At 44.5% G+C, this 26580-nt stretch overlaps 2 protein-coding genes across 2 annotated transcripts in view; both read right to left on the reverse strand.

Annotated features, from left to right (window-relative positions):
- Nucleotides 1-3843, reverse strand: part of GRAMD1C (GRAM domain containing 1C) — a 62074-nt gene extending 58231 nt beyond the window's left edge. Inside the window, exon 1 of the mRNA XM_071560665.1 lies at nt 3542-3843. The gene's annotated coding sequence lies outside the window, so the exon portion shown is untranslated. The remainder of the gene's footprint in view (nt 1-3541) is intronic.
- Nucleotides 3844-6571: 2728 nt separating this feature from the next.
- LOC139680005 (phospholipase A2-like) lies at nt 6572-18958 on the reverse strand. Its single transcript, XM_071572218.1, has 4 exons — nt 18826-18958; nt 15531-15696; nt 9856-9962; nt 6572-6772 (listed from the first exon to the last, which is right to left on the reverse strand). The coding sequence occupies exons 1-4, from the start codon at nt 18866-18868 to the stop codon at nt 6609-6611; spliced, it is 480 nt and encodes a 159-aa protein (XP_071428319.1). The 5' UTR covers nt 18869-18958; the 3' UTR covers nt 6572-6608.
- Between the last annotated feature and the right edge of the window lie 7622 nt (nt 18959-26580).

The following is a 26580-nucleotide window of genomic DNA, read 5'->3' on the forward strand; positions in this document are numbered from 1 at the left end:
AGCCAGTTTATTTTTCCTGTGGTTTTGCATCCATGAGTTATCTCTTGTCTGATATTTAAAGTGTAAGCTCTATACCCCATAAGGCACCCAGAACAACAGGGCCCTGCTGTCTGAAAGAAATCCTCTACTCCCATAAGAGTCATAAATAATAATAACTATGAATACAACTGTGATTTTGTGTACAAGCATGCCTGGAGGAGTCATTCAAGTAACTCTCAAACCAGCCACCAAGGGTGTTGGTTTTCCATTGCCTTGAGACATTTGTCCCTGAGCAGAGAGCATCTATTGTCATTGTGAAATTTTACCAGACCCAGACAAGAGTGTTTCACACTCTATGGATGGCAATGAAAGACTCAAGACAATGGAAAATCAAGACCTTCGCTCTGCGATGGTTTGCAATCATTTAGAGGACACTAACTAGTTCAAAGGCAGACTATTTCACTTGAAAAAAAAAAAAAGAAGAACCTTTAGCAAAAATTGGTCTGAACCCTTTCTTGGTAAAAGCTCTTTGCTTATTTTTAGATTTGTTTCCCCCTCTTTTTGAGACTGCAGCTATTCCCCTCATCTTCTGCACCTAGGTTTTTCTCCAGAAATGAGATCCAGTCTCACTACTCTTTGCTAAAGGTTGATACTATGATTAGCACCTGAGTGTGAGAAGGCGGGTTTAAATATCTACTATAGTCATGCTCATATTTTTCTAGTGAAAGTTTACAGGACAATGGTTTCTTCAGAGAGAATTGCTGTCACCCTCAGTATCAGTACCTGCACAAGGCTGAGGTCCTGTCTCCCATACTGCTGATTGCATCTGCTGGGGATTTGGTCTCTGGCAATGGAGATTCGTTCCACAGTTTCAATTTCTACAATTGGAAGTGTATGCCAAAACTTCTAGGAAGCTCACTTTGTGTTTTGGGATGCAGGCAGTTGCATCAAGATGCACATTTATTCACTGTACTAGCCAGAATAGAATTGCCAGTATGTAAGTGTACATGCATTTTTTGCTTTGCCTCCAAAGTGGCTGAGGCAGGAACATCAGGACCTGACACTTTTTGGGGTGGGAAGAAAGAGTTTCATGTTCCAGGTGGAAATGAGGCTGACAGGACTCTAAATTTCACCCAAAGCCATTGGACAATGGCAGCAATGCCATTGATGGCATCAGTGCCATCTAGTATGCCAGTAGGAAGGAACTGAGGTTCAGGAAAAGACCCATCTGTACACAAGAATATAATTCTAAGCAGGAATTAGGAAGCAAATCCCTATCATGATAATAGTGACTGCCCTCAAGTGCTAATTCCGGAGCTATTCTTCGTACTGGTTAGAGGCCAGGAGCAGCTGGATGGTTTATCACCCTTAACCATTCTCTTCTTTCTCTTTTCTGGTACAGATATTGGTGTTACTGGTGGAAGTGCGAGCAAGGAGAATGCAGCAGCTATAACTCATGTAACAGAACAGCCTTTGTTGTTGACAACACCTGAGCCATGGAACCTTTTGGTTACTCAAACACCAGCCAAGGAGAAAGCCAAAGAGGGTGAAACTGTGGTCTTAAGTTGCCATTTTAACAGTCCACAACATCCTGCCCTGAATGACCTGATGGTGAAGTGGTACAAACAAGATGAAAAGGGGCGGGTGGACCTGCTAGAAAACAATGTGACCGTCTTGCCAAATAATTCCAGGTTCTTCATAAGTGGAGACTTGTCCCGAGGAGATGCCTCCCTTATTATCCTCAATGTGACAACCAGTGACTATGGTATTTATTTCTGTGAGGTTTCACTTCTGGATAGGAAGGTGGTGACAGGAGATGGAACAAAGCTCAGGATCAGAAGAGCTCTGGGTAATGTTTGATGTTACTGACTTCTTTTCACCTTGATTTTCCTCCAAAGCTTGTCTACGTTTGACCTCCAACTGTGAGGCCTTGGTGTCATGGAGTATAACTGCCCTATAGCATTTCCCATTATTTTTGTAAGGCCAGCTAATTTTGATTGGTTTGTCTCTATTAGCAGCCACATAGGTATTATTATAAGGAGGAGCATATACAACCAAAAAAAGAAGGAATAGTTTTATCCATAAAAACAAAATCAGTGCCAAGAATCCAAGAATCAAACAATCAGACAAGTTCCCTTGTACTCACAGCAGTGCAGAACCCCCATGAGTGACAGGTATTGAGATACCATATTGGGAACAGTTCCAGACCTCTTTGTTTTGACGTTATTTTTCTCCAACCCACTAACTTGCATAGTCATTCCTTAACTCTGAATGACATAAGTAATCCCACAATAAACATGAGGATCATATTATATAATTTGTGATTAACTGCATAAACATTAAAATAAAGTAGCATTAAAAGTGCCATGCTATGTTTTCTTAGTCTTTTAGATAGACACTAGGCATTTTAAGAGATAACTCGCTTTGCCTTTATCAGATGGAAGTGTCAAAGCAACTTTCCTTTTCTGTAGGCTAAAGACAATCCTGTCTCAAAGAGTCAACACATCAGAAGGGTTATTACCTTACTATCTAATTTACAAAAACCAGCACCTTCTGTCTCAAGAGTAAATTATGCAAGTGCCGTTTCCCCCTATTCATTCCCAAAGGTTCTAGCTCACCAAGATTGATTGAGCCTTTGGCCTTTTGGGCCTGAGTTACTAATTTTATAAAACTATTCAGTTTAAACTGTAACACTAACAAGGCAAGAAAACTGTGCCCCTCTGCAAGGACTTGGTCATGTGTCTAATGAGGTCTTCTCTTGTCTTGATCTCAGTTTCAGTAGCACAGGTTACTTTTGCAATGTCTACACCCTGGCCAGTGTAATTGCTGTTGTGTGTTCCTGAGATGGTGAAATACCTAATTTCTGCGCTATGCCATCTCTGCCATGCAACAGTCCCAAAGAGTAACCAAATGATGAAAGGATTTCAGTGAAGTTCTATCCACTCCCCTGTGCTGTTTCCTTTGGAGGCAGACATGGAGACAGATGACTTTGTCAAAATTGTCAGAGTAATATTTTTCCATTTGAAAATAAGGCATACAGACATGAGTCCTGTTAATTCAGGGAGCAGCATCTTCTGCCATCCCGTAGCTCCTAACTGTTGAGAGAGATTGCTAGGGCAGTGGGGCTGACCTGTCTCTGCTGCCCCAGAAAGGGCAGCAGCTTCCTACATAGGAGTGAAAAATACCAATAGCTCTGTAGTGCAATTCACTCTCTCCCATGTAGAAGCCCACAATTTCATGTCAGACAAGATATCACCATAATCAATACCAAAGTAAGCAGCTTCCTTTGCAGCCACTGCAGAAAACATGCTGGCTGCATTGCATATACTTGTCTGGACAACATCTCATGTTACTCTCTACCTTCCCTTCTCCCTCAGGCTTGTTTGGTATAGAAGAATCCATTGGAACAATCATTGGGGTTGTGGCAGCTGGTATTGGAGGCATAGTGGTTCTGATCATTGTTTTAACCCCACAGCTGAGGAAGTGCATTCTCTGCATGAGACAAGATTCTCGCCAAAGGTACCTTTATTTTATCTTAAAGAGAAATTAGCCATTTACTTACCTCTGGTCAGACATGGGATCTGGTTCAGGAAATAAGCAGTGTGAATAAAATGCTCACAGAACTGGTTCTGTATTCCATCTCTTTTTCAAATAGTTCTTTGTTTGTGCTGTGTAGACCTTGATGCATGGGCCTAATGGGTTACCCATAAACAAAACAACAGGATCGTCTTTAATTGCCACTTTCAACGTAAGAGTTGCTCAATGAGATGATGCTGCTTCTTTTAACAAAGTCCTAGGACTCATTCAGTTCTTTCAGGTTTATGCTGAAGGATGGTTCTTCCTCCTACCAACTTCAGGCTTATACCTGTGTTCTTGTAATACTTGTGTACAGAAAGCTCTGTGATGGTTTAAGTGAGTGAGGTGTGGTTTGTAAAGCCCAATAATCTCTTTTATTACGTCAGCTGATCAGGTTGGGAACGCTCGAAGTTTTCATCACACATGAGCCAAATTAATGACCCAGTAAGAAGCTGAGGTACCTGAAAGCTTGCTGTTTTTCTTCAGTTCTGCCAACTAGTCTAATTTGAGGAGACTGACACTAATGGCTGTATTTTGAAACAAGCTTAATTCCCATTTTGTGCATCCCAAGATGTGGTATGTGTTTCAGACCAAACTCAGCTGACTTTTTTGCATTCAGTGAGAGCACATTTGATTTGCACCTCTTCTCCTGGCACAAAGATCTTATTCGGCCTGCTGAAAAAATCCCCTCGCTGAAGGTCTGAAGGAAGAGCTGCTCTTGCCATTCACTGGAGCGCTGCCGCCACCTGATGGACAGTGTGGCGGGGACAGGGACGTGCCAGGAGCTCTCCCTCGGTCACTGGGGAGGGTCTTCCAGCCCTTGTTGGGAAGCCCTTTTGGCTGATGCTGCCCACACAACATCAGCCCTCTGCAAACCTTCTGCATGAAGAGTTCAGCTTCTTTACTTGCCAGGAAGCCTTGGAAGAGTTTATTGTATTGGTCTGGCTCTGTATTGTTCGCTCACTCTCTCCTTTTCTTCTTGCTCAGCATCGCTTGAGGTGCAACATTACAAGAGTTGCTGGAAGATGCAAAGCCAGCAGGTGGAACAACTTCTGATGCACTGTAAGCCAAAAAACGGAGCTCTAGACAGAATAAAAGCCTTTGCCTCTACATGTTGTCTTTGGCATTTTAATTTTTGTTAGCCTGTTTCTTTTTCCTGCAGCTTTGACAGTCAGTGGCATAGTCAACATTCTCCTCCAGCACAGAGCAAAACAGCCTATTGTGAAGAAATTTGTGTTCTCCCTTGCCAAATACTACTTAGTTTGGCCACATATCTGAGTTTAGACTATGATGAAGTACATTGGATCTTTCCAAGCCATTATTTCTAAGTTAAAAGGTGATATTTGAAGTTTGTCTGCTGTGCTTCAGCAGAGACAGAAGGAGCCTGACCTATCCAGCTGCTTCCACCTACCCAAAGAAATCAAAAGTATTGCTTCTGGGGTGCACCTGTGGCTCTCACCTGTCTTTGTCTGCCAGGATAGACGCTCTTGTCCTGTTGCCTTGTTCCAGCCTGTAGGCTGTAACAAAGATGGAAGTAGGCCCACTTGTACATGACTACCCCCTGGTTGAAAGAATGGGCTTTCGTTTTACTCTTGCCAGAAGAAAACATAGTGTTTCAATATGAGTCTCTAATACCCTTAAAAAAGAAAAAAAAAAGTAGAGATGAAAGATTTGCTTGACATGACTGATATTCGCCACAGTCTCCATTTCCTGACATGACAATAATTTTTTCCCGGACAGTCAGTGACTGGGGGATATACCAATACAGGAGACCATCTTCTCTGTGTATCAGAGAGCAGCATATCAGCTCATGAAATGTGTAACAGGTGAGGAATATATTCTTTTGCAAAGTATGGCTGCACTTACTAGTGAGTAGAAATCAGAAACACTGGCCCTGCAACAGAAATGGCCTGGTATAACTCTGCTTATGCTTGAATTCAGTTCAGAAATGTCCCCAGTGCTGTGAGGCAGGAACATGAGGGATAAGACTGCTGGGCTTTGAGCAACCTGATCTGACTAAAGGTGTTCCTGCTCATTGCAGGGGGATTGAAACTACATGATCTTTAATGGCCCCTTTCAACTCAAACTATCCTGTGATTCTGTGACCCCCAAAAAAATAGCCATTTGGCGACAGGTAAGATGTTCCCACTGCACTGCAGACCAAGCCCTCTGTTTCTGCAAAGGCCATGATCAGACCAGGATCTTGTGATTACTTCAGCATATATTTTACCCTGTCATTGAATCACAGAATGGATCAGGTTGGAAGGGACCCAGTGGGTCATCTGGTCCAACCTCCCTGCTCAGGCAGGGTCATCCTAGAGCACATTGCACAGGATTGTGTCCAGATGGTTCCTGAATATCTCCAGTGAGGGAGACTCCACAGCCTCTTTGGGCAATCCATCCTAATGTGGGGTCACCTGCACAGTAAAGAAGCTCTTCCTCATATTTGGGTAGAAATTTATGTGCATCAGTTTCTGCCCATTGCCTCTTGTCCTATTGTTTGGCACCACTGAGCAGAGCCTGGCTGCACCTTCCACACACTCTCCCTCCAAATAGTTATAGGCATTGATGAGGCCCCCTCTCAGTTGTCTCTTCTTGAGGCTGAACAGGCCCAACTCTCTCAGCCTGCCCTCATAAGAGAGACGGTCCAGTCTCTTAATGGTTTTTGTCACCTGTTGCTTCTCCAGCAGATGTCAGGGTAGTTAAAGTCCCCCACCAGAACCAGAGCCTGTGACTGTGAGGCTGCTTCAGGCTTCCTGACCAGGAGGCCTGTAGCAAACACCCACAACAACATCACCCTTACTAGTCTGTCCTTTTGTCCTTACCCATAAACTCTCTGCCTGCTCATCATCCACCAAAAGCCAGAGCTCAATACATTCCAAGTGTTGCCTCACAGAGCACAACTTCACCTCAGCACCTGCCTGGTCTGTCTCTCCTCATAAAACCTGACCTAATAGAAATTCTCACACACCAATATTAGTTACGGTAAAGAAGGAAAAATTTTATTCCAGCACGTTTGTATCCAAAGGGTTAGAAGAAAGGTCCTAAAAAGACTATTCTGGCCCCCCATATCTGACATGGCAGGTGGGATGAGTCTGTCCACAGAAGACATCTGGCCAGAGGATGAAGTGTGGGTTGTATGGGGCTGCTCCCCAACACTTGGCTGCTTCTTGGTCACACAGGCACACCATTTTTTCACATCGGTCTGTCAGGTTATCTGCAAAAGAAAATGTGAGCAGAGGATGAGAGATTCTGTATCAGAGGAAGGCACGAAACAGTTTTAGGAGAAACAATTCTCTAAAAAAGCAACTCTTAGGGATCAGAGCCTGTGACAACAGGCGCAACATGTCATGTTGTGAGTGGATCTGGCCATCCCCTGTCCTCTCTCTGTCAACAGGTCTGACCTTAACTATGACCAAGAGCATCAGAAACGAGCAGCCAAATGTAAATTGGTAATGGTTAAAAATCTGTCCAGCACAGAGCACTCCCTGCTTCTAGAGCTGTGATCAATGGGGGCTTAATTCAGCAGTCAAAGCTAAAAAAAAAAATTATTTTATCATAGCCTGAGCCAAAAATATTCCACATTTCCTCAGTCACTGACTCCTCCCTCTGCAAACCAGACTGATTTTGAAAGAAAAAAAATGCTGCTTTGAAAAGAGAAGCCTCCCAGAGGCAGAAACCTGAGGGCATAGAAGCACCCACTGGGCATCCTTCACTCATGTTCCATCAGCTGCTGTTTCATCTCTCTCTGATCATGGCAGAGGAGTCAAAGAACTCTGCAGCAGGGACAGGTACCTGAATTTTATGAGCTAGCAGCTAACAAAGCTGATCAAAGTCGTACATGGAATCATATAGAATGCAACTATATGATTACATAACTAAGCAAGGACCATAAAGAAACATCAAAGCCACTGGCTTAGGTGGCTACATTGCAAATGACTGATTTTGGGTTAATGAACCCCATCCCACCTGTGTGTGGCTTAAATGCAGCCATTGGGCTTGTATTATTTCAAAGCACAGTGCCTGTTTATTTGAGGCTGCTACCATGGATTATCTAGATTATCTAACACCCACAAAACCCTGCAGTAGGCAAAGTTAATGTACAACTTCATGCAAAGTTTCACTCCAAACCCAACTGCAATGAGTATAGGAATGCTTTCAGACTTCACTGGACTTTGCTGGATCAACCCTGTCTCTGATAAATAAGTAAAGCCTATGATTCCTAAACTGAATAATCACGTTTATTGGAAAAAGCGTTTCAAGAGTCCCACCAATGAGGACTTTAGCACTAAGGCCACTTTTTTCTTGGCTACCAATCCTGCCTGATATTCTCTTTGCCCCTCTGCTCCTTGAGTTTTTCCTATGCTGTGCCAGCCACTGTCTGTCTAACGTGAGTTCAAAAGTCTGGCTTCACAGCGTTTCCATTAGAGCAGCATGATGTTTTGGACCAGCCTCCACAACTTACAGCCTTTTCAATATTCCAGATATTTATTGAATGGGAATTGCCTACAGGTGATGGTATATCTGGGCTGAAGGATGTGGTTTTGCCAATTTTTTTCATGCCACAAACAAAACTACCAAATGCTAGCAAAAGGAGGAAAAAATCCCAAGTAAAATGAGTTTCTGTTTAATTTAAATGAAAATATCTGTGTTTATGTTATGGTGTCAGACAACAGGCATTTAATTCCTGTTGCATTGAGATGATAGTGCAAACATTTCTGCTTCTAAAGCTTCTGGACATCATTACCCTGGGCCCAGCAAGCATGCCTGGGAATTTAATTCTTCATACCTTTGTTTGAATGAGATCACATATTATACCTTCACAACATAGTAAAACCTGCTGTGCTGTAGCTTGGGGTAGGAAATTTGTCTTCAGAACACATTTTTATTGTTCCTCCCCACGGAGGATATCAGGGAAAGTGAAGCCTGCTGAGGGTTTGTGGAGAACAGTTGATGGATGCATCTCAGGTCTTGCCTGGACATCGGTTAGGGAGTTAATGCCATTTGTTGAACTAATGCTTGTTAGCAAAGTCAGAGCAACTGCAGCCCACTGCACTCCTATGGGACAGACTCTGCACGTCTCATGGATGCAATGCTACGTCTCATATCCACAACTTGGTTTCTTCAAAGCAAAAAGAAACAGGATTTTTTTTAATATAAAGATGACTAGCAGAGAATATCCATCAGTTATTGAAATATGGGTAAGCGGGAGGGAGAGCAGTTGTACATTAAAGTGATACATTCCTTAGCCAGCACCTTGTATTTAACAGGTTGTTCTGGCACTTGGAAAAGAGCAACTGCAGATGTGCCGTGCCCCATCCTGTATCTGCTGGCGTATTTTCACCTGCTGGTGAGGCTGAGGATTGCACTGGTAGAATATGGACTTCTGATAAGGTAGAAATAACTTTTAATGTTTGAGCAAGTAGCTTTGATGATTATGGGGACAAGTTTTACTCTCACATGTTTCTTTTCAAACTTTCAAAGTATTCTACAATGTATTTTACCACCAGGGATTTCTTGAAGACTTAGAAATACAAGTGACAAATACTAAGACTCAAGTCATCTGGTGTATGTCAAAACAAACTGTGCAAGACACTGATGGGCTGTGGACTGTGTAATTCAAACCTTCTTGACTGGGTACCAGCTGTAGAGCTGAGCACAGCCTACACTTGCTGTACGCCTGCAGTGCTCTAGAGCATTGGATTCTGCAAGCTGGAATACTAGGATTTTAGGGTGGAGCCCACACGAGGCAGAGATGCAGGCTGGCACCCTATTTAACCTATCTTGCAGCCATGCAAATTAGCATAGCTCTTCTCTGGCAGTACGTAGGGGTAAGGTAAAAAGTGAACAGTCCTGCTGGACAGAGGGCCAAAACTGCAGTGGGAAGAGCACCCCTGTAGACCATTGCACAGCTCGGAAAGAGGTTGGTGAGGAGCTGGCAATGCTTAATGACAGCAAGTAGAAAGTCCCCAGAGAGGCATCTGCAGCCCTGCCAAACTGAGGTGGCTTGTGGACTCCATGGCCCCCAGTCCTGCTCTTCAGTCTGGGGAGCACCTGGTTACCTGGAGTGGGTGGTGCTGGAGCTCCAGCTTTCCTCCCAGCTGTAGTGGGGGCTCTTAGCAAGCCTATCAGCCCAGGCAAGGGATGTCCAGAGAGCTTGGCAGAGAACTGACGTTGCCTAAAGCAGCTTAGAGAGCAGCTCAGCATACACAGACCGCCCTCTGGTGCCCTCTTTGGTCCAGCGTAGTGGCTGCAGGGGAGGGAGAGAAACAATCCCGACAGGAACAAACATTTCCTTACCGCACCGCACGGTGTTCTGCTCACATGTCCACCGGTAGCGCTGCAGCTTGGGGCTGCAGCCTGCCTTCTCTGCCTTGTCGTAGCAGCAGTCGTGCGTGTGGCAGCACCTGGGAGAGAATAAAAGGTAGAGTTCGGGTGTCTTCCTGCATCCCCCATGTTTGCGCAAACTCCAGGGCTGCTTAGCTCACACACAGCTCACGACAGCAATGTTTGCCCCAGCCTGTCAGTAAATCATCTGTTGATGACCCAAGTATCCTGGCATCTCTGTGAGAGTTCTCAGGTCTCAGGAGGTCATTCATGCCATATTCACTCCCACGACCACTCTGCTTCTTCCTCTGAACTTCTGCCCTCACAGGCTCCTATGGTCCAGACATGGTAATGTCACCAAAAGCAGCTGAAGTGTTCCTATAGCGTGAGTAATTGTGGCTTTCTGGCTTAGGCTTAGACCCATCCCAGAATGTGGAATCAGGATGTTTCTTGCCTTCCTCAGTATCACCAAGAAGCTTCATCTCTTCAGTTCACCTGCACCTGCCACATGGTCTTCGGCCCATCCAGTTTCTGAGAGCTGGCTACAAGTTCATTGGTCTCAATGGTGAAATTCCTATCAGTGAACTTGAGATCCTTAAATGCTTCCTCTGTGCATATCTGCAGCACAGTTCACATTTTCATGCTGCAAAGATCTAACATAGGTGAAAAGCATTGCATTCAAAAGTACACTTGCATTTCACTGACCATAGAAAGGGCTGAGGGCGAGTAGCTCAGCTGATGACATCTGTCCTACTGACTATTCAGTGAGATAATTCTCACTGTCAATTACTTCAGAATTTATATAAAATTTGACCACAACTGAATTTTATTCTGGTAGTTTAGGGACTCAAAATATATTGAGAAAAGATTCAGCACTTAGAGAGGTTCTCTGCTGAATAACAAAGTTTGTTTCAACAAGGATGCAAGGTCAGAGACTGAAGGTGGAGGGGAGTGATCTGTATTTCTAGAAGCCATCCCTGCAAGATCCCTGTGACTCCGCAGAGAAACCCCTCTGCTAAGTGGGAGGAATTCAGACAGACTGGTTTTAGGGGTAAATGATGAGCAGACAGCTTTTGGAGAAGATCTTGAGTCACAGATGTGAATCAGTTCAAGAGGTTGGTGAGCTGGCCAAAAGGGAGCATGGCTGTGCTGGCTGGTCATAGATTACCAAACACAGCTGAAAACCTTGATAATATTCAAGACCTGAAGCCAGTGTACCTGCAAAGTCAATAAAAGTCTGGGATCCATCATTATGTCCCTCTGAAAAAGTGGAACAACACCACAAGAAGGATAAGGATTTCTTGTTCAGGAAATGTGGCTTCTCTGGGGACATACTGGGAGCTGCCAGTACCTTACCTGAGAGCTTAGGAACATCAGGAACTTCATTACCCTCTACTGCAGGAGGATTTTGTCCTTTTGGAAACTGGTTTATGGACATGAGGGATGGTGGGCTCTGTGAGGTGATAAAGCCCAGGAAAAAAAAAAAAACAACAATTTTTGCAGTGCAAAGAAATTCATCACTGATGCAAATTCTAATAAAATCCTTGGAACCAGATCAGGTGAATCATGTGAAAGAGTCAGTAGAATCAGACCAGTCAGGTCAAATTCAGCCTTTGTGTAACCCTGTGATTACATGCAGGCTGTATTTAGTCCAGTCTGCCTTCCTTACTGACTGAAGTCTCCATCTAGTAGTTAAAAGGAGCAATTTCATCCCACAGGTGAGTCTGCAAACTAAATGCTTTTTTTTCTCAAGCTGCAAAGATGAAACCTGTGTGAAGATTACAACCAGACTACTCACTGCATTGTGAAACCTAGAAATGTAAGTTAGCAGTAGCAGACTAGTATTTCCTTCCATGCCAGCTCCTCAAATGACTTTGGAATGGGACTAAGCCCTATGCGACATTATGTATCTAGAAGTTTTCCCATGAGGAGTTGCAGGAACTGCTACAATTGAGAAGACCTTGCCCAGCCTGTGGAACCAGTTCTGTTGGACATGCCAACAGCAGCAGACTGTGGGTCAGCTTTGTTGGTCTGGTAAGACTTGCCTCCTGGGCTTGTCCTGAAGAGGTCAGACATGAAAGGCTAAAGGAGAGAAGAATTTGCAGCCATGTGGAAAGTGTGAAAGTCTCCACTTTCTCCAAAGTTTATATATAACCTGTCATAAAATATGACAGGGATGGACTAAGACACTGAGTTACAGCTGGGATATACGTCACCTGGAGGATTCACTGTAGCCCAGGGCAAACTGGCCAGCACCTGAAGCTTCAGCAAAACCTAATCCCTACTCAGGGGATGACAGAGAGCAGAGCAGGCCCATCGTTGGTGTCTCATATCTGGGACACAGCACACAGGAGGCCATAGTGGACAGCCACAATCAGACTTAGCTGACGTGTAGTGCCAGCTGTAGAAATCACAGGGTTTGTGAGGTCTGGGGAGTGAACCAGTAGCCAAATCGGTAAAACTGGTGTCAGCAAAGGAGTGTGTGTGTGTGTGGGGGAGAACAACATGAAGGTAGAGGGCAAAGGGAGGAGTTAGAAGACTCTGTGTCAAGGGAAAGAAACTGCCCTTCATGGAGAAGCAGAAGGAACAAACAGAAAGAGGTAGGAGAAGTGAGAACAGATATTGGCAGGGGCAAAAGATGGTCTGTGAATTGCGCAGAATAAGCAAATGAGCACTAGAGTGGCACACTAGGTAGCTGTTAGAACTCACTGCTCCTTACCTGGCTTGGCACAATCAGGGGGAGGTGCATAAATTCTGCAGGACCGCAGGATTTGGGGCACAATTCTGCATCCCCTTACAGCAGGTCCTGCTCATGATACCCATAGCTGCAGTGGGGTGACGTGTAGCTTACACCAACTCAAAGTGAGAAGACTTCAGCTCATATTTTACAAACATCTCTTTCAGATGTGCTGAAAGTACAGCCAGGGAAGGAAGACTGAGGAAACCTTTTGTTGTCCTTTGCCACCTTCAGAGAGTCCCCTCCTGACTGGAAATGCCCTTTGCCGCACCTGGGTCAGTGGTGTTAAGCTTTTAATAGTCTGCTAACGCTCAGTTACACCAACACAAACAGAGTCAGCCACGGCAGAGTACTGGTCAACAGATATGGAAAACAAATACAACTGTGTCATCTAGATAGAAAACAACCTGTTCATCACGATGGGGCTGTGAGACAGCCCTAATGGCTACAGACAGCTCTGGCTGGTCCGCAGGGATCAGCTGGCCAGACCCCTGCTGTTGAGCAAATGCCAGTAAGGTAAGAATTTGTCACATGGTATTTGTCCCGTTAACAGCACCGTCGTTGCTGTGTGTCTTTTTCTTTAACTTTGCAACAGAGGGGAAATCTTGCTCCTTCCTATGAGTTTGCCAGGACTGAACGGTTAGACTCTAAGATCTTAGAAATCTTTTTCAGTCTTAACGATTCTATGACTTAGATGAGTCATATATGCCATTCTGTCTTTCATGGCATTGGTGTTTTCAGGGAAATGACGAGCACCCTCAGGTCCTGCTTTACAAAATAGGTGCTGCACCAACCCAGGGGAAGAAAAAGGAGGAGGAAAAAAAATCTATTGTCTCTGTGTGGAAGAGATGCCATTATGTCTTGAAGCAGCGAGTGGAACAAAAGGAAAAAGGTAATTACTGACAACACCACATCAAAGTCAGTGTGTGGAATAAACCTTATAAAAGGATTACCCACTCAGTGGGTTTTTTCTTTTCAAATAAAAGAGAGGTGCTTAGAAGCACTCTAGCCCTGTCTAGACAGATTGACTGAATTACTCACAAGAAAATTACTCCTTTTGTAAGGGTCTCAGTAACAAACCCAGAATGTCAAGGGGGTGAGTAATTTCAGACAGTGTTTGTCACTCACGGCCAGTAGTTCTTTTTTAGAATGGCAAATATGGAAAGTAATGTGGTCACTTTGACAGGCATGGAATACTCAACGACACTGATCTTTGCAGTAGTTCTCAGTAACAGATATCAATATTTCTCTAGCAAAGAGAAAATTTTAGGACTAAATCTGGTGGGGCATTGCTGATTCTTCTAGCTAAGAAACTAAATAAAACCTCCCAGTTTTTAGCATTGCAGCTAAGGAATAATAATGACAGTACTTAAAGGATCAAGCTTCCTTTTACAAACTACCTGGTATTTTGAGGCATTTCCCATTGCTAAGTCTTATTTTATGCCTTTAGGAAAAAAATCCATATACCATGGAATTCAAAAACCAGCAGAAACACTGGCTGCTGAACATGTGGTAATATTTCACTGTTTTTTAGGAGTGCTAACTACTTGCATCTCCCAGAGTCACCTAAACTTGGAGATCACTCAGCCTCTGTGGAAAACAGCTTTTAGGTGACTCTGCTCAGCCCTTCAATAAAAGCAGTACTCCGAATTAGTGAAGCCATGTTTTATTTTAAACCCTTTATTATGAGAGTTGGTTAAGGGTAACAGAAATAATTTAACACTTTACATACACTGCTCTAGATGGTGATAAGCAGGTCAAGAGATATTACTGAAAATGGAAAGAAATCTATACACCTGAAAGCTATGACCCTTTAGTTACTCATCATTTGTGAGCCCCATAATGGCAGCTTCATGGGTGAAATATTTCACAGATAGAAAAAAAGGACATGATGAGATGGCTTTGGGAGTGAAACATCTCTCTGTTAATGAAGACAGCTCCATTAGTTTTAAGGAACAACTTCTTTTTCATGCTTAGAGAAGAGCTGGTCATAAATCTTGACATCTTTTCTTCCTTTTTTCCCCCTCCCTTTTTCTGGCCTGACAATTCACAAAATTTTATAGCAATGTGAAATGTCTCCAGCAGCAGAGTATTCTGAAAACTCTGTTTCCTTCCCAGTGAGCTGCAGACTGTCTTCACCCCTGCTAAAAGCAGGGCTTGCTTATCAGTAATGCTTCGCCTCTAGACTAGGTAAACTTGTATGCTCTGTCTTTGCTATTTCAGCCTGGATGAGATTGTAAATAACAGGTTCTGAGCATACAAGAGTCCACTGTGCTCAAGTTTTACATATATGCTAATTGCAAAGTACAAGAAAGAAACCTTTGATTGCAACACCTCCTAGACAAGGCTTGTAGCCTTGGGAATAAAAAGCACAACATTTCTCCCACTAACAGAAAAGATGAAGTAACACCATGCTCTCCCACCTTGTTCTTCCTTGATTCTGTGTGAACTAACATGTAATGAAAGCAACGAGTTTCACTGATTATTTCTTGCAATGATCTGGATTTCTTCAAGAGCATAAACAGTGATATTCCCATCACTGCCATTTTAAGGACCTGGGTGAAATAATCCTCCAAATACCTTCAGTGACCCTCCTTTTGTTAGGCAGTTTGCTCTTTATGAATATACATTCAGCTATTTCAGAAAATTATATCCTGGTTTCTCCTTTGCCCTCTACCCCACATAGCACAAGGTCCCAAGAGCTTTGGTCTCATCCTGAAGGAGGTTAAACCCTCATTCAAATACCAAGTGATATGTGGGTCCTTGCTCACAAATCCCCAGTCCTCTTCATACATACTAACTTCCCTCTCTACAAGGCAGCAAATGAATCCTTGGAGTCACAGTAGTACAAACAGGGAAAGGTTGGGGAGATCTTCACTGCTTCAGGACACATAGATGAGGTTTTTCTTACCAGTCAGTCTTATCCTTAGGCCAGCCTCGTCCTCCCAGTCCACAGTAGCATCCATAGCCAATATATGCCAAGGGAGACCGTCCTGTGCCACACGATATAGCTCCAGCCAATTCGATGATTCCACGAGTGTGCAGTGAGTGGGATTTTCCCAGACCACCTTTCCAAACTGCAAAGACAGGACATGGCTACACACAATGATTAAACACACCTGTCACTGATTTTCCTGTGGTCCTTCATGGGAGATAGTTTTGGTTTTGGCTGGTTAGCTGGGTGCAGCCCTGACAATCTAACATTCAGCTGGCAAAAGTGACTCTGCAGGTGGCTTTGCCTGAGGCCTGGAATAACCAAGAGATGGATGGAGAAATACCCAAGCAGGCTATGTCTTCTAAGGGAGCTCAGTTCAAGCAAGACTTAGTAGTTCTGGTGCGCTAGTGTGTGATTGCAGCTATATTGCATGCGGGAGCAGCATGCCTGGTTTTGCACATCATGAAGCCCAAGCTGCTAAGCTTTGCAGGGCCTGTGCCAGCACCATGCAGAGCCACCTGGGCTTCATTGCACCCTAGAGCTCCCAAACCTGGGAAAGTTTTCCAGCTATGCTGTGGTCCCAAGTGGGACATGAAGCAGCAGATAACAACCATGCAACCAGACCTAACCTGAGCTGTGTGGGGAAAAATAAAGGTTTCTATGTTGCCAAGGTTTCTTACATTATCCAAGTTTCCCTTTCTATTTAGGATCTTTTAACCCATTCTCCAGGTGACAAAAAGCTAACAGTACTATTAGTTTGCATAGAGGGACAGCTACAAGTCCCTGGGCCTGTACAGCACATACTTAGTCAAAGACAGAGTGTCTACATTAGCCAAGAGTTATGTAGATAGACTTTCTTTTGAGACTTTGGAAGTGCTGCAGCACTTGGATCCACTTCTGTAATTATGTTCCACTCAAGTCGTAACAGGTTGGCTCCATTAATTTAGGGGGGAAACAAAAAAGGAGCTCAATGTCAGCTGAAGTGTCTGAATGGCCACACAAACCACTCTGGAGATTTTTGAGTCTTTGAGACAGTATTGTGATTTCACATGTTAATTGGCAACTTTTTTTGGAAACCATAGACTCTATTATGAAAACCAAGAGGACCCTGCCCCTAATACTAAAGTCACTGGGATGCTCTGCAGTAAACATTGATGCTTACCCTGCTAACAATAAGGACACATACGAGTGTTTCATGCCTGGGTTTACTGTGAAGGACCAAGTGCACTTTGCACTGTGCTATCCTGCATGGCAGAGCTACTTCCCCGTAGCACCAAACCCCTCAGACTGACAGCCTGCTTATCACACCTATGCACAGCCACTCCAAAAAGAAACGGGGACTTTGTGGCATGCTTGGATACAGAGGGAAGTGACGCGTGGGAGCTGGAAACTTGCCATTGAAGTTGCTTTGCCACCTGCCCCTGGTTATTGCAGCACGCTTGACCTCTTCAAAGTGTTGTGCAAACAGGGACCAATTAATCCCCTAAACCACCCAAGGACTCAATACTATTATTAAAACAGTTGCTTTCCTTTTAAAACCTAGCCTCTAATCCCCTTGCTTGGGCCTCTCCCTGCATCCCCTGGGCTAGCTCTTCCTCCGAGTCCAATTCAAATACCAGCGAGGACAAGGAGGGTCTCTCCCATGAAGGACAAAGCAAGGCTTTGCTCCGTCTCTGCAGTCTGAGCCCCCAGTGGGAATGGGCACTGTCCTCCACTGTCTCCACCCTGCCAATCCCACCTCGGGCTGTTCCCGCACTGGGTTTTGCACAGTCACTTTCTGCTTCCTGGGGCATTCCTCAGGGATTAAATGCACATTCCTGAAAAAGTAACTGCACTGCTCACCTGAACACTACTTGAGTGTTCAGGTTTCGTGCTAAAAACACGTTAGATGGATTTTATTCAAAACTAAAGAGACCACTTATTTTCCTTGTCTAAACAGGGCTCTGGAGTTGGAAGGGGTCTCAGCTCTCAGGCACCCCAGGGGAAATCACAAGCAGTGAGCTGCTTTGGACTCAGGGAAATAAACCACGCTTTTTCAACCTGTTGCAGTTTGCAGACCCTGAAAATGTTCCAATGGAGACAAAAACTTCTTTGTAGGCATTCCAGCCTCCTGACAAGCAGATTGAATTTTTTATAGTTATTTTTCACTGGCCTCTTAAGGCAGGACTGGTGGACTTGCTCTGTTGGCTACTGGCTGAAAATGTCTGAGGCTGGTGGAGGGTAACTGTACCTCATTCAGAAGAAGAAAGGCCGTTCTTCTTTTGGGGATACCTCTGAGGATCAAAGAACTGTAATTACAGTGCCAACCTGCTCATGAAAGTGGAGAGAAAGTCCCAAAGGAAATTGAGGCCAAAAGACTCAATTAGTGTGCTTAGGTCTGCATATTCTGCAAGAGGCATCCAGGCAGCCTCTGATGTTCCTGTTCTTTGAAAGCTGGCTGGGTTTTGAGCCAGCAATGGGTTGCTGTAGCTGAGGGGTCAGCTCCAGCAAGTACATTGTAATATTCTGGTGCACAGCTAATAACTTGACCAAGAACTGAAATTGCTTTTTCTATGCTGGGCAGGCAAGCCAACACAGCTGGGAAAGCCTTGAAAAAGTCAGTCTCCACAGCAGCCTGCATCTAGCCACATCTCCCACAAGGAGCATGTCCAATCATTAGTTATACTACTAGTGGAGCACCTTAGCAAAGAACATACCTGCAGAGAGGTGAGCAGAGGTGGATCTGACTACTTACACTTTCTATCCCCTGCTTAAACTGGCAGCCTTTAGATTCGAGCAGGGTTTGAGGGTCTGTTTTAAAACTCTGCTGCAAGTATAACTTCAGACCTGCCAGTTTAATGTCATGTTGCCTCTGCATGTAGGGGCTTTGTGTCACTTATGGCTTTTATAAATAGACTTTTAAAAAATTGCTTTACATTCAGATGAATTGAAAACTGCTTACTCCATGATCACTGGTATAAAAAGACGGTAGTTCTATGAAACACAGACACTAGCAACTTTGTAGCAGACACCTATTAAAAAAGGAAAATGGCCTATGTTTATACAGCCCCAGCTATGCAAACCATAGCCAGGGCTGGGAAGTGAGGTGGGCAGGCAGCTCACTTGCACTGTCCCATGCTGTAAAGTTGAAAATTGTTTAGTGACCCATTTGTTTTTTTTCTCACTTGGCCAAATCACACTGTGAAGCAGGCAAAGCTGATGGCAAGGGGAGAGGCTGTCCTCAGACAGGGGGAGACATGGCACGGCAGAGGGACAGAGAGGTGGTACTCACCTGCCTGAAGCAGCATCAGTATCAGCAGCTGGCGGGAGCCCATGGGCAGATCAGTTCCACACTCGTGTGCTTTGGAGTTCAGCCACTGGGACTCCGGGCAGTGCCTCGTCGTGTTGCCAAGTGAGCCGAGGTGTGGCCGTGCTAAACGATCCTCCCGGGCTTCTGCTCCGGGGTTTATATATACGTGGCTCTGCGCCCGTCTGAAGTGAACCACCCTCTTCAGCGATGTCCCTGAGCCCCAGATCGGGTCCAGTCCGTCCCCGCAGAAGGCTCCTTGCTGCGTGGGGAGAGGGCGAGGGCTGGCTCTGTTTGCCTAGCATCACCTTTGGGAGGGAGGGGCTGCTGGAAGGGCATTAGGCTGGTAGTCTCTGGGACAGCCCAAGACACCCAGGCATTAAGCCGGGCTCCTTCTTTAAGCTGTTTGCTTACAGACCCTGGTTAACCTCTGAGTAGCTGCGGAAAAGGGAAGCCTTCAACAGGGCTTTCTGTGGCTTGGGCTCACTGCCGTGGCATCCCCCTGGCAAGGAATTTTCTCTTTTTATAGATGACTTTCCAGGGTGTTTTTTTTAAAATTACTTTATTTTAAGACTGATTATTTTTCATGTTTAAAAAAGAAGAGACAAAACTAGAAAAATCCAACAGAAAGAATACTGTTAAGTGTAAGTACCTAATTATAAATTGACCAACAGAGCTAATTCTGCACCACTCTGAGGGAAAAATAACCTCTTTGCCCATTGCTGCACCTGACCAACAGCAACTAATTTCTTGAAGACTCAAGAGTGTGTGGGTGCCAGCCAGGTATAAGACCAGCAGCTGGGGCCAGCACCCCAGGGCCAGCCATGCTGTGGTCACAGGAGGCAGCTGGACTGGAAGGTGTCCTCCCTGTTGCACAGCCTCCATGTGTGAAGGGTCAAAGGCAACGTGGGCAGGAGGGATGGCTACAGTTATTTTGCCTTTGGGCTTGAAACAGCTTTAAAAGCCCCACCTTGGTGGAGCAGCCACTTGCCTTGTTGGTGCCTAAGCATCTGCTCCTTCCCTGTTGTGGGCACAATAGGCAGGGTGGGCTGCTCTGCTGGAAGAGGAAGAGAAAGGGAAGAAGGCTGCTTGCCCCTTCCCCTGCACAGCCCAGGACTATCTCAGCAGCACCCACTGCCCGAGTTGCCCATGGCAAAGCTGTGCTTCTATTCTTAATGGCATGGATTTGAACATTTGCTTTCTAAATATTGGTACTCTAATCAAAGGTCATCAGCAAGTTCTTTATGGGCTCCTTTTGCTGAGACCTGCCCCAGTGCAGCTGCTGGCACTCGTTGCCAAGCAAGTTTTCAAGATATAGTATATAGTGGGTGCCTTTGATACAGGGCAAACGAAGCAGCAGAAGTGAGTAAATCTCATGACAGAAATTTCCTGCCTGCCCCCACCCTAGTGATGGGCCATGTGCTGGGAGCAGGGGATGGGGGAAGCCAAGTCAAGCATACCACTCACCCATCTCCTCCCTGCCCTGGCTCTTTGCTGCCTCAAAGGGGCTTGGGAGGAGCTGCACAGCTTTCTCTTCCACCATCAGAAACCCACTTCAATAATAATTCATTTACTGAAGTAATAATGCCAAATCATACAGAATCATTGAATGGTTTGGGTTGGAAGGGACCTTAAAGATCATGTAGTTCCAACCCCTCTGCCATGGTCAGGGACATCACCCCTTAGACCAGGTTGCTCCAAACCCCATTCAACCTGGCCTTGAGCACTTCCAGGGATGGGGCATCCACAGCTTCTCTGGGCAACCTGTTCCAGTGCCTCACTACTCTCACAATAAAGAATTTCTTCCTAATATCCAGTTTAAATCTATCTTCTTTCAGTTTAAAGCCATTCCCCCTCATCCTGTCATTAACACCCTGGCAAAAAGTCTCTCTCTAACTCTCTTGTCGGCCCCTTTTAGGTACTGAAAGGTGCTATACAGTTTCCCTGAAGCCCTCTCTCCTCTAGACTGAGCAGCCCCAAGCATCTCAGCCTGTCTTCATAGGATAGCTGCTCCAGATCTCTGATCATCTTCAATGCCCTCCCCTGGATTTGCTCTAACAGGTCCACATCTTTCTTATATCGGAGGCCCCAGAGCTGGAGGCAGTATCTGTGTGGGGTCTCACCAGAGCAGAGCAAAGGGCGAGAATCACCTGCTGGTCATGCTGCTTTTGATACAACCCAGGACACATTTGGCTTTCTGGGCTGCAAGTGCACATTGATAGGTCATGTCAACCTTCTTGCCCACCAGCATCCCCAAGTCCTTCTCCCTGGGGCTTCTGTACATCCATTCTCCACCAAGCCTGTATTTGTGCTTGGGGTTGCTGTGTATGTGAGCTGTTGCTGGCAAATGTTTAACTTTCAGAATATAAGTTTGCAGAAGGAGGATGCTGGAGGGTGGGTGCACTGTGATCAATGGCTCTGTGGGTACAGGTCCTGTGGGAAGTGCAAAGAAGAAGGCAGGCTTTGAAACACTGTGGTGTTCCTGGCTGAACAACACGCCATGTTAGAGTAAGCTCCACTCCTAGCAGGTATGTGGCAGGCCCTGTTCTTAAGCAGGGACCACGAGGGAGTTGTGAGGAACCTTTACAGATGCTTTACAGATTTTTAAACGCAGATTGGACATGGCACTGAGTGCCATGATCTAGTAAATGGACTGGAGTTGGACCAAGGGTTGGACTTGATGATCTCGGAAGTCTTTTCGAACCCAATCGATTCTATGATTCTATGATTCTTTACAGGATTCCTTGGGTCCCCAAGCCTGAGAACTGTCTCCAAGGGCTGAAAGTGTCTACTCTATGACTTGGATTTATCAGTTATTTGAATTTGAAAAATGGCATTTAACTTTGTTCTTTCAAAACCTTGCTGAATTACAAACCTGATTAAAAGCACATTATAAATTTCAGATCATAAATTAATTCTATTTTTCCCATTTCACAGCCTTGCAAACAACATGTGAGTATTTTGCCATCCATTCAGCTACAAATACAAAATAAAGAAATACAGAGTTCTTTCATGACCAAATGTATCTATAGTGTTTGAAGAAGACTTCTGCAGGGTAATAGGGAAGGATGCCCAAACTGAACCTTAAAGTGCAAAGCAGAATTAATGTATTTCTTCCTTATGATTGTTTCACACCACTGACTGGTCAAGTTTGTTATTTATCTGCAAGTACTGATTACTGTTGCCTAAGTTAATTGGCATATTTATTAAATAGTATTAAGTGCTAATCATGTTAGTACTATGTTATGGCCAGTGCACTGGGATCACAAGGGCATTTTTATTACTGTTTAAGGAAACAAAATTAATTCCCTGATCCCACCCCTTCATGTGCATTTTGCATGTTACCTGCTTGAGCTCCACTTCTCACTAGTCACATGAGGCAGTACATGAGGTTGTTGGATGTCATCTCATCCAGCTCAGCTGTACAGATTACTCTGTCCAAAACTGCAGGAGCAATAAACTTACTTTGAGGCCTGTTTCTTCAGATGAACTAGCTCTGTGAAAATAAAGTTCCCTTGGCGTGTACCACCAAACCAGGTGGCCCTCAGGGATGATACTACTTCATGCTCTTGGACTTGTTGTGGAAAGACAATATTAGGGAAGAGTCTTCAGCTGAAGGGAAGTAGAAATTTCTAAGGACTCCACTTAACAATGTTTACCCAACCACAGTTCAAGATATCAGATCTTCTTTTAGAAGTTGGGCTGTCCTTCATCTCATAGACACTGTTCTTCCTCAAATTAAATACTCAGACACCTCTGTGTGTATCACCACCAACCACAAGAAGAGGTCTCTGCTCAGCACCAGCAGAAGCAATGATGCTTTTGCTGCCCAGGCCAAGGGTTTTTCCTATGTGAGGGGCAGAAGAATCTTTCTGGCAATACCGGATCTGCCCCTCCAAAGACTAGGTTGTAGGACTAAAGGGACTGAAAGATACACAATGACTGTTTGCGGAGTCAAATTTAGAAAAGAAAATCAGTTCAAAGGGAAAAACCCTCCACATTACCTGTCCAGAGAAAGAAAAATAATTCTAAGACTGCCACATGATTTGTGGTGACATAACCAGTCAGAGTTAACACAGCAATATAATAAGTAAATAGTCTTGTTTAATATTGACTTACATGGAAGATCTGCACATATTTGAGTGCTGATACAGCCCAGTCAGACTTTGATGAGGAAAGACATTATAATTACTTACTGTTTCCAAGTCAATCCCAAAAGGAGTTTTAATCCAGTATGTATCTCCTTGACCTTCACTGCTGCTGTGCACAGGTCTCACCTTGATGGTGGCATTTCTGAATAGTGAAGCTGGATGGTTTCTGCCTGCAGCACCCTCTCAAACTGCTTTTGTTGATTGTCAGTCACACCCTGCCCCTTGCAAGTGACAAAGGAGAAAGGCCACCTCTCTCAGGCTTTTGCTGTCACAGGTTTCTCCCAACAGTCTCAGAAGGCACTGTCTCCTGAGCTGACTGTGGGGGATGGTCCCCTCTGAAGTTGTTTCTACATGTGATGTTCCCCTTCAGCCCACTTTATTGCACTTCTCCCACGAAGGAGTCGACCTCATGGTCTGTATGTATAATGCTGCTGAGGGAAGGCAGGCAGAGTGAGTCAGAAGCGATGGATAGTTGAAGGGTAAACACTGTGGGCCCTTTGCTAGAGAAGAGCTATATCACCCCAGCAGGCTGCCTTTCCATTCTCATGGCTGCCTCCATCCAGCCCTCATGAAGATCTGCTACCACTCAAGCTGTTCATTACACACAGAACCCGGAGTTGTATCCCTTCACACATCCCTTCCACAGGCCATGGAGAGAGGAGATGCAACTCACAGAAGGGAGATGGGGTGCAGGTGCCCCCTTGTGCAGTCACTGCAGGTGGGGACAGGCCCCGGCTGCCTCCTTGTCTTGTCATTGGAAATGGTGAGGTTTTCTGACTTTACCACCCTTCTCTCAAGTGTTAATGACACTATCTCTTATGCTGAGGCCTTCAGAAATGTCCATTTCCTAGTTTGTTCTGCCCATTTTGCTGTAGAGCAAGCAGCTGTCCTACCACCTGGGGGACAAGCTTGGTCAGGAACAGAGGTTCTTGTGTCCTCTAGAAACTGTTAGGCTTTGGTGAACCTCACATAATCTACTGCATCTCTCAGGGCAATGGGGCTGTGACTCCAAAAAGGTTATCAAGACTGCAATCAATGTCCCTTGGCCACAGACAGCCAGAAATGAGAAATGCAGCATGTCCTGGCACTGCAGAACCTGCTGACATCACCACCTGGGGACATTGCTGTCGATACAAATCAAGGAAAAGTGCATCTCCTTGAAATCCCACTGAGCACTGCCTGAAGTGAAAAACAGGCATACATGATCAGCTGAGCACCCTGAGAGAGCTGGCTTTTGTTTTAGATCCCTGGCGACATTTCCCACTTAAAAGAGAGGATATATATCTATATTACTAGGATTAAAGTACACTTAAAATGGGAACACATGGAATAAAGGTGTCTTATTTAAATACTGACACCCCCTCAAGCTGCTTAGTCTATGAGATCCAGCAAGAAGTTTGGTTCCTTCATCCAATAAGAGACCCAGAGAACAAACACACACACATGGAGATGAGTGTACGCTCTGATATCCCAGACAAGTTCCTGAAATGCCCCTGGGTTCCCTAAAAAGAACATCCAACATAAATATCTATGTGCATTTAACAAGAACCCCTTTAGGGGGTTTGTTAGGGACAAACATGAAAGACCTATGACACCATGATTCGTGGCAGTCATCCAGAGTCTGGCCCACTAAAATACTTGTTTTGTCATGTCAGTGTTTTGAAATCTGTTGTTTAAAGTCATGTGCAGTCCTCGACAGAGCAAAATTGCGTTTTTCTTTTCTGGTTGTAAAGATAATGTAAACAGAGGTGTGTTCATAGATCCTTCTGGGAGACAAAGGAAGGGATGGCCTGGATGGAGAAGGTGTAATACAGATCAGGAGCACATAAAATTCTTATTTCACCTTTGCAAGTACATTTCAACCCTGACAACTCTAGACCCCAGTATATTCCAGTGTTACCTAACTATGTAGTTTGCTGTGCACTGTCTGCTTTAGCTTCTCATTTCCACATTGTTCAGGTTTCATATTCCCTTTTCTTTCAAGTGCTAAAAGTTTTCCTTGCTTCCGCATTTGACATCTCATACCTCTCTCCTTCCACCCTTTGTCCCAAAGTACCACTTTCACCTACAATATCAAAACCAGCTTGAAGACTCATACTGGTACTGTCTCAAGCCTCAGGCACCAACAGAGACAGAAAAGTGGGATTTTTTTATTGGAAGGCTTCTGTTCATGGTAGCAGTTGGTCCTGTTTAGATCATGGAGTACATGGGAGCTCTGAATCTTCTACTATTAAGAAGATTGGCAATTAGAGACTCCCTGAAGAAAAGAGGATATACATTACAATACCTCCACTCCATTATTCAGAATGCTATATTAGGATGCATCAAGTGTACAGACTAATGTCTTTTATATTTCATATCTGAGGATATAAAGAAAAAGCCAATAATGGGCTAAACTTTAGGTGGTGTTGCTGCTCCTACATGAAATGTGAAATCATTCCCTGAATATACTGCTATGATGATTAACCACCTGTTTTCCTGTAGCCTTTCTGTGAAGGCTGGCCATGAGCTCAAGGTTACTGTTACAGACATTCTAGAAGACACACTGGAGAACAAGGGTTTAGCTGCTTTCTTGACACGAGCCAATGCTGCATATGGCAAGTGAAACCATGAGAGCAAGTTTTTAAGTGTTCCTGGAATCCCCCTGTTGTTCATCAGACAGATATATGATTAAGCTTATATTGATTAAAATACCCTAGAAACTCCTCTTTACTATTTCCACAAATCACAGTCTGAATTATCAAGCCCAAGTTCAAATGATGTAACTTATGCAGTTAATATCCTTCCACAGGCCCTTCAAAACCTTTCTTTCTAAACATACCTGAACCGACACTTGTATTTGCTAGTGCTACCCTATTTTGTTACATGACTCACCACCTCTGCTGCTGTGGAAATTGTAGTCTTCTGAGTTCCACATCCGGTGTATTAAAAGATTTGGAAAAAAAGAAGAAAAGGTAAAAACATCAGGACAGTGAAAAGAGCTCCACCTTTCAGGAGGAAGAGAGGAGATGGCTCTGCAAATTGTTTTGCTGAGATGGCAATGCTCTCAGCTGGTTACCGTGGTCACCCAGTTGGTTTGTGTTCCTTTCCTGTCTGACCAGGCCCTAGCTGAGGGCACTCTGCCTGTTTGACATCTACTCTTCAGGCTTTGTGCTTGTAGCAGGTAAATTACCATATTTGTGGTTCCAGTGCCAGTCCTTTCCTCCTTTACCTGACAAGGGTTTATCTGAGCAAAGCCATTTGTACCAAGGGACAGCTTAGGAAAGGGTTGGATGCTGCTGTGCTCTGAATGCTGAAGAGCTTAGTGCCTCATGCAACCAACATTCTTTGAAACTTCAGCAAGGAACTGCCAACACAGGAAACTCCCAGCCCCACAGAGATCTCCTTAATTCTCAGTAAAGCTGCCTCTTTAATATTCAGCAAATAATCCTAATGAGGCATTTTGATAATGACTTCATGTAGTCTTTTTGCTTAAAAGAATAGGAAATTTTCAACCTTTACCTGGCTCTCTTGCCTGTTTCTCATACCAGTCATAGTACTTACAGTAAACTTAAGACCACAGTGAAGGACACAGATAGTGTATTTATAA

This window comes from Pithys albifrons, chromosome 1 (assembly GCF_047495875.1).
Source record: "Pithys albifrons albifrons isolate INPA30051 chromosome 1, PitAlb_v1, whole genome shotgun sequence".
Classification (NCBI taxonomy): Eukaryota; Metazoa; Chordata; class Aves; order Passeriformes; family Thamnophilidae; genus Pithys; species Pithys albifrons.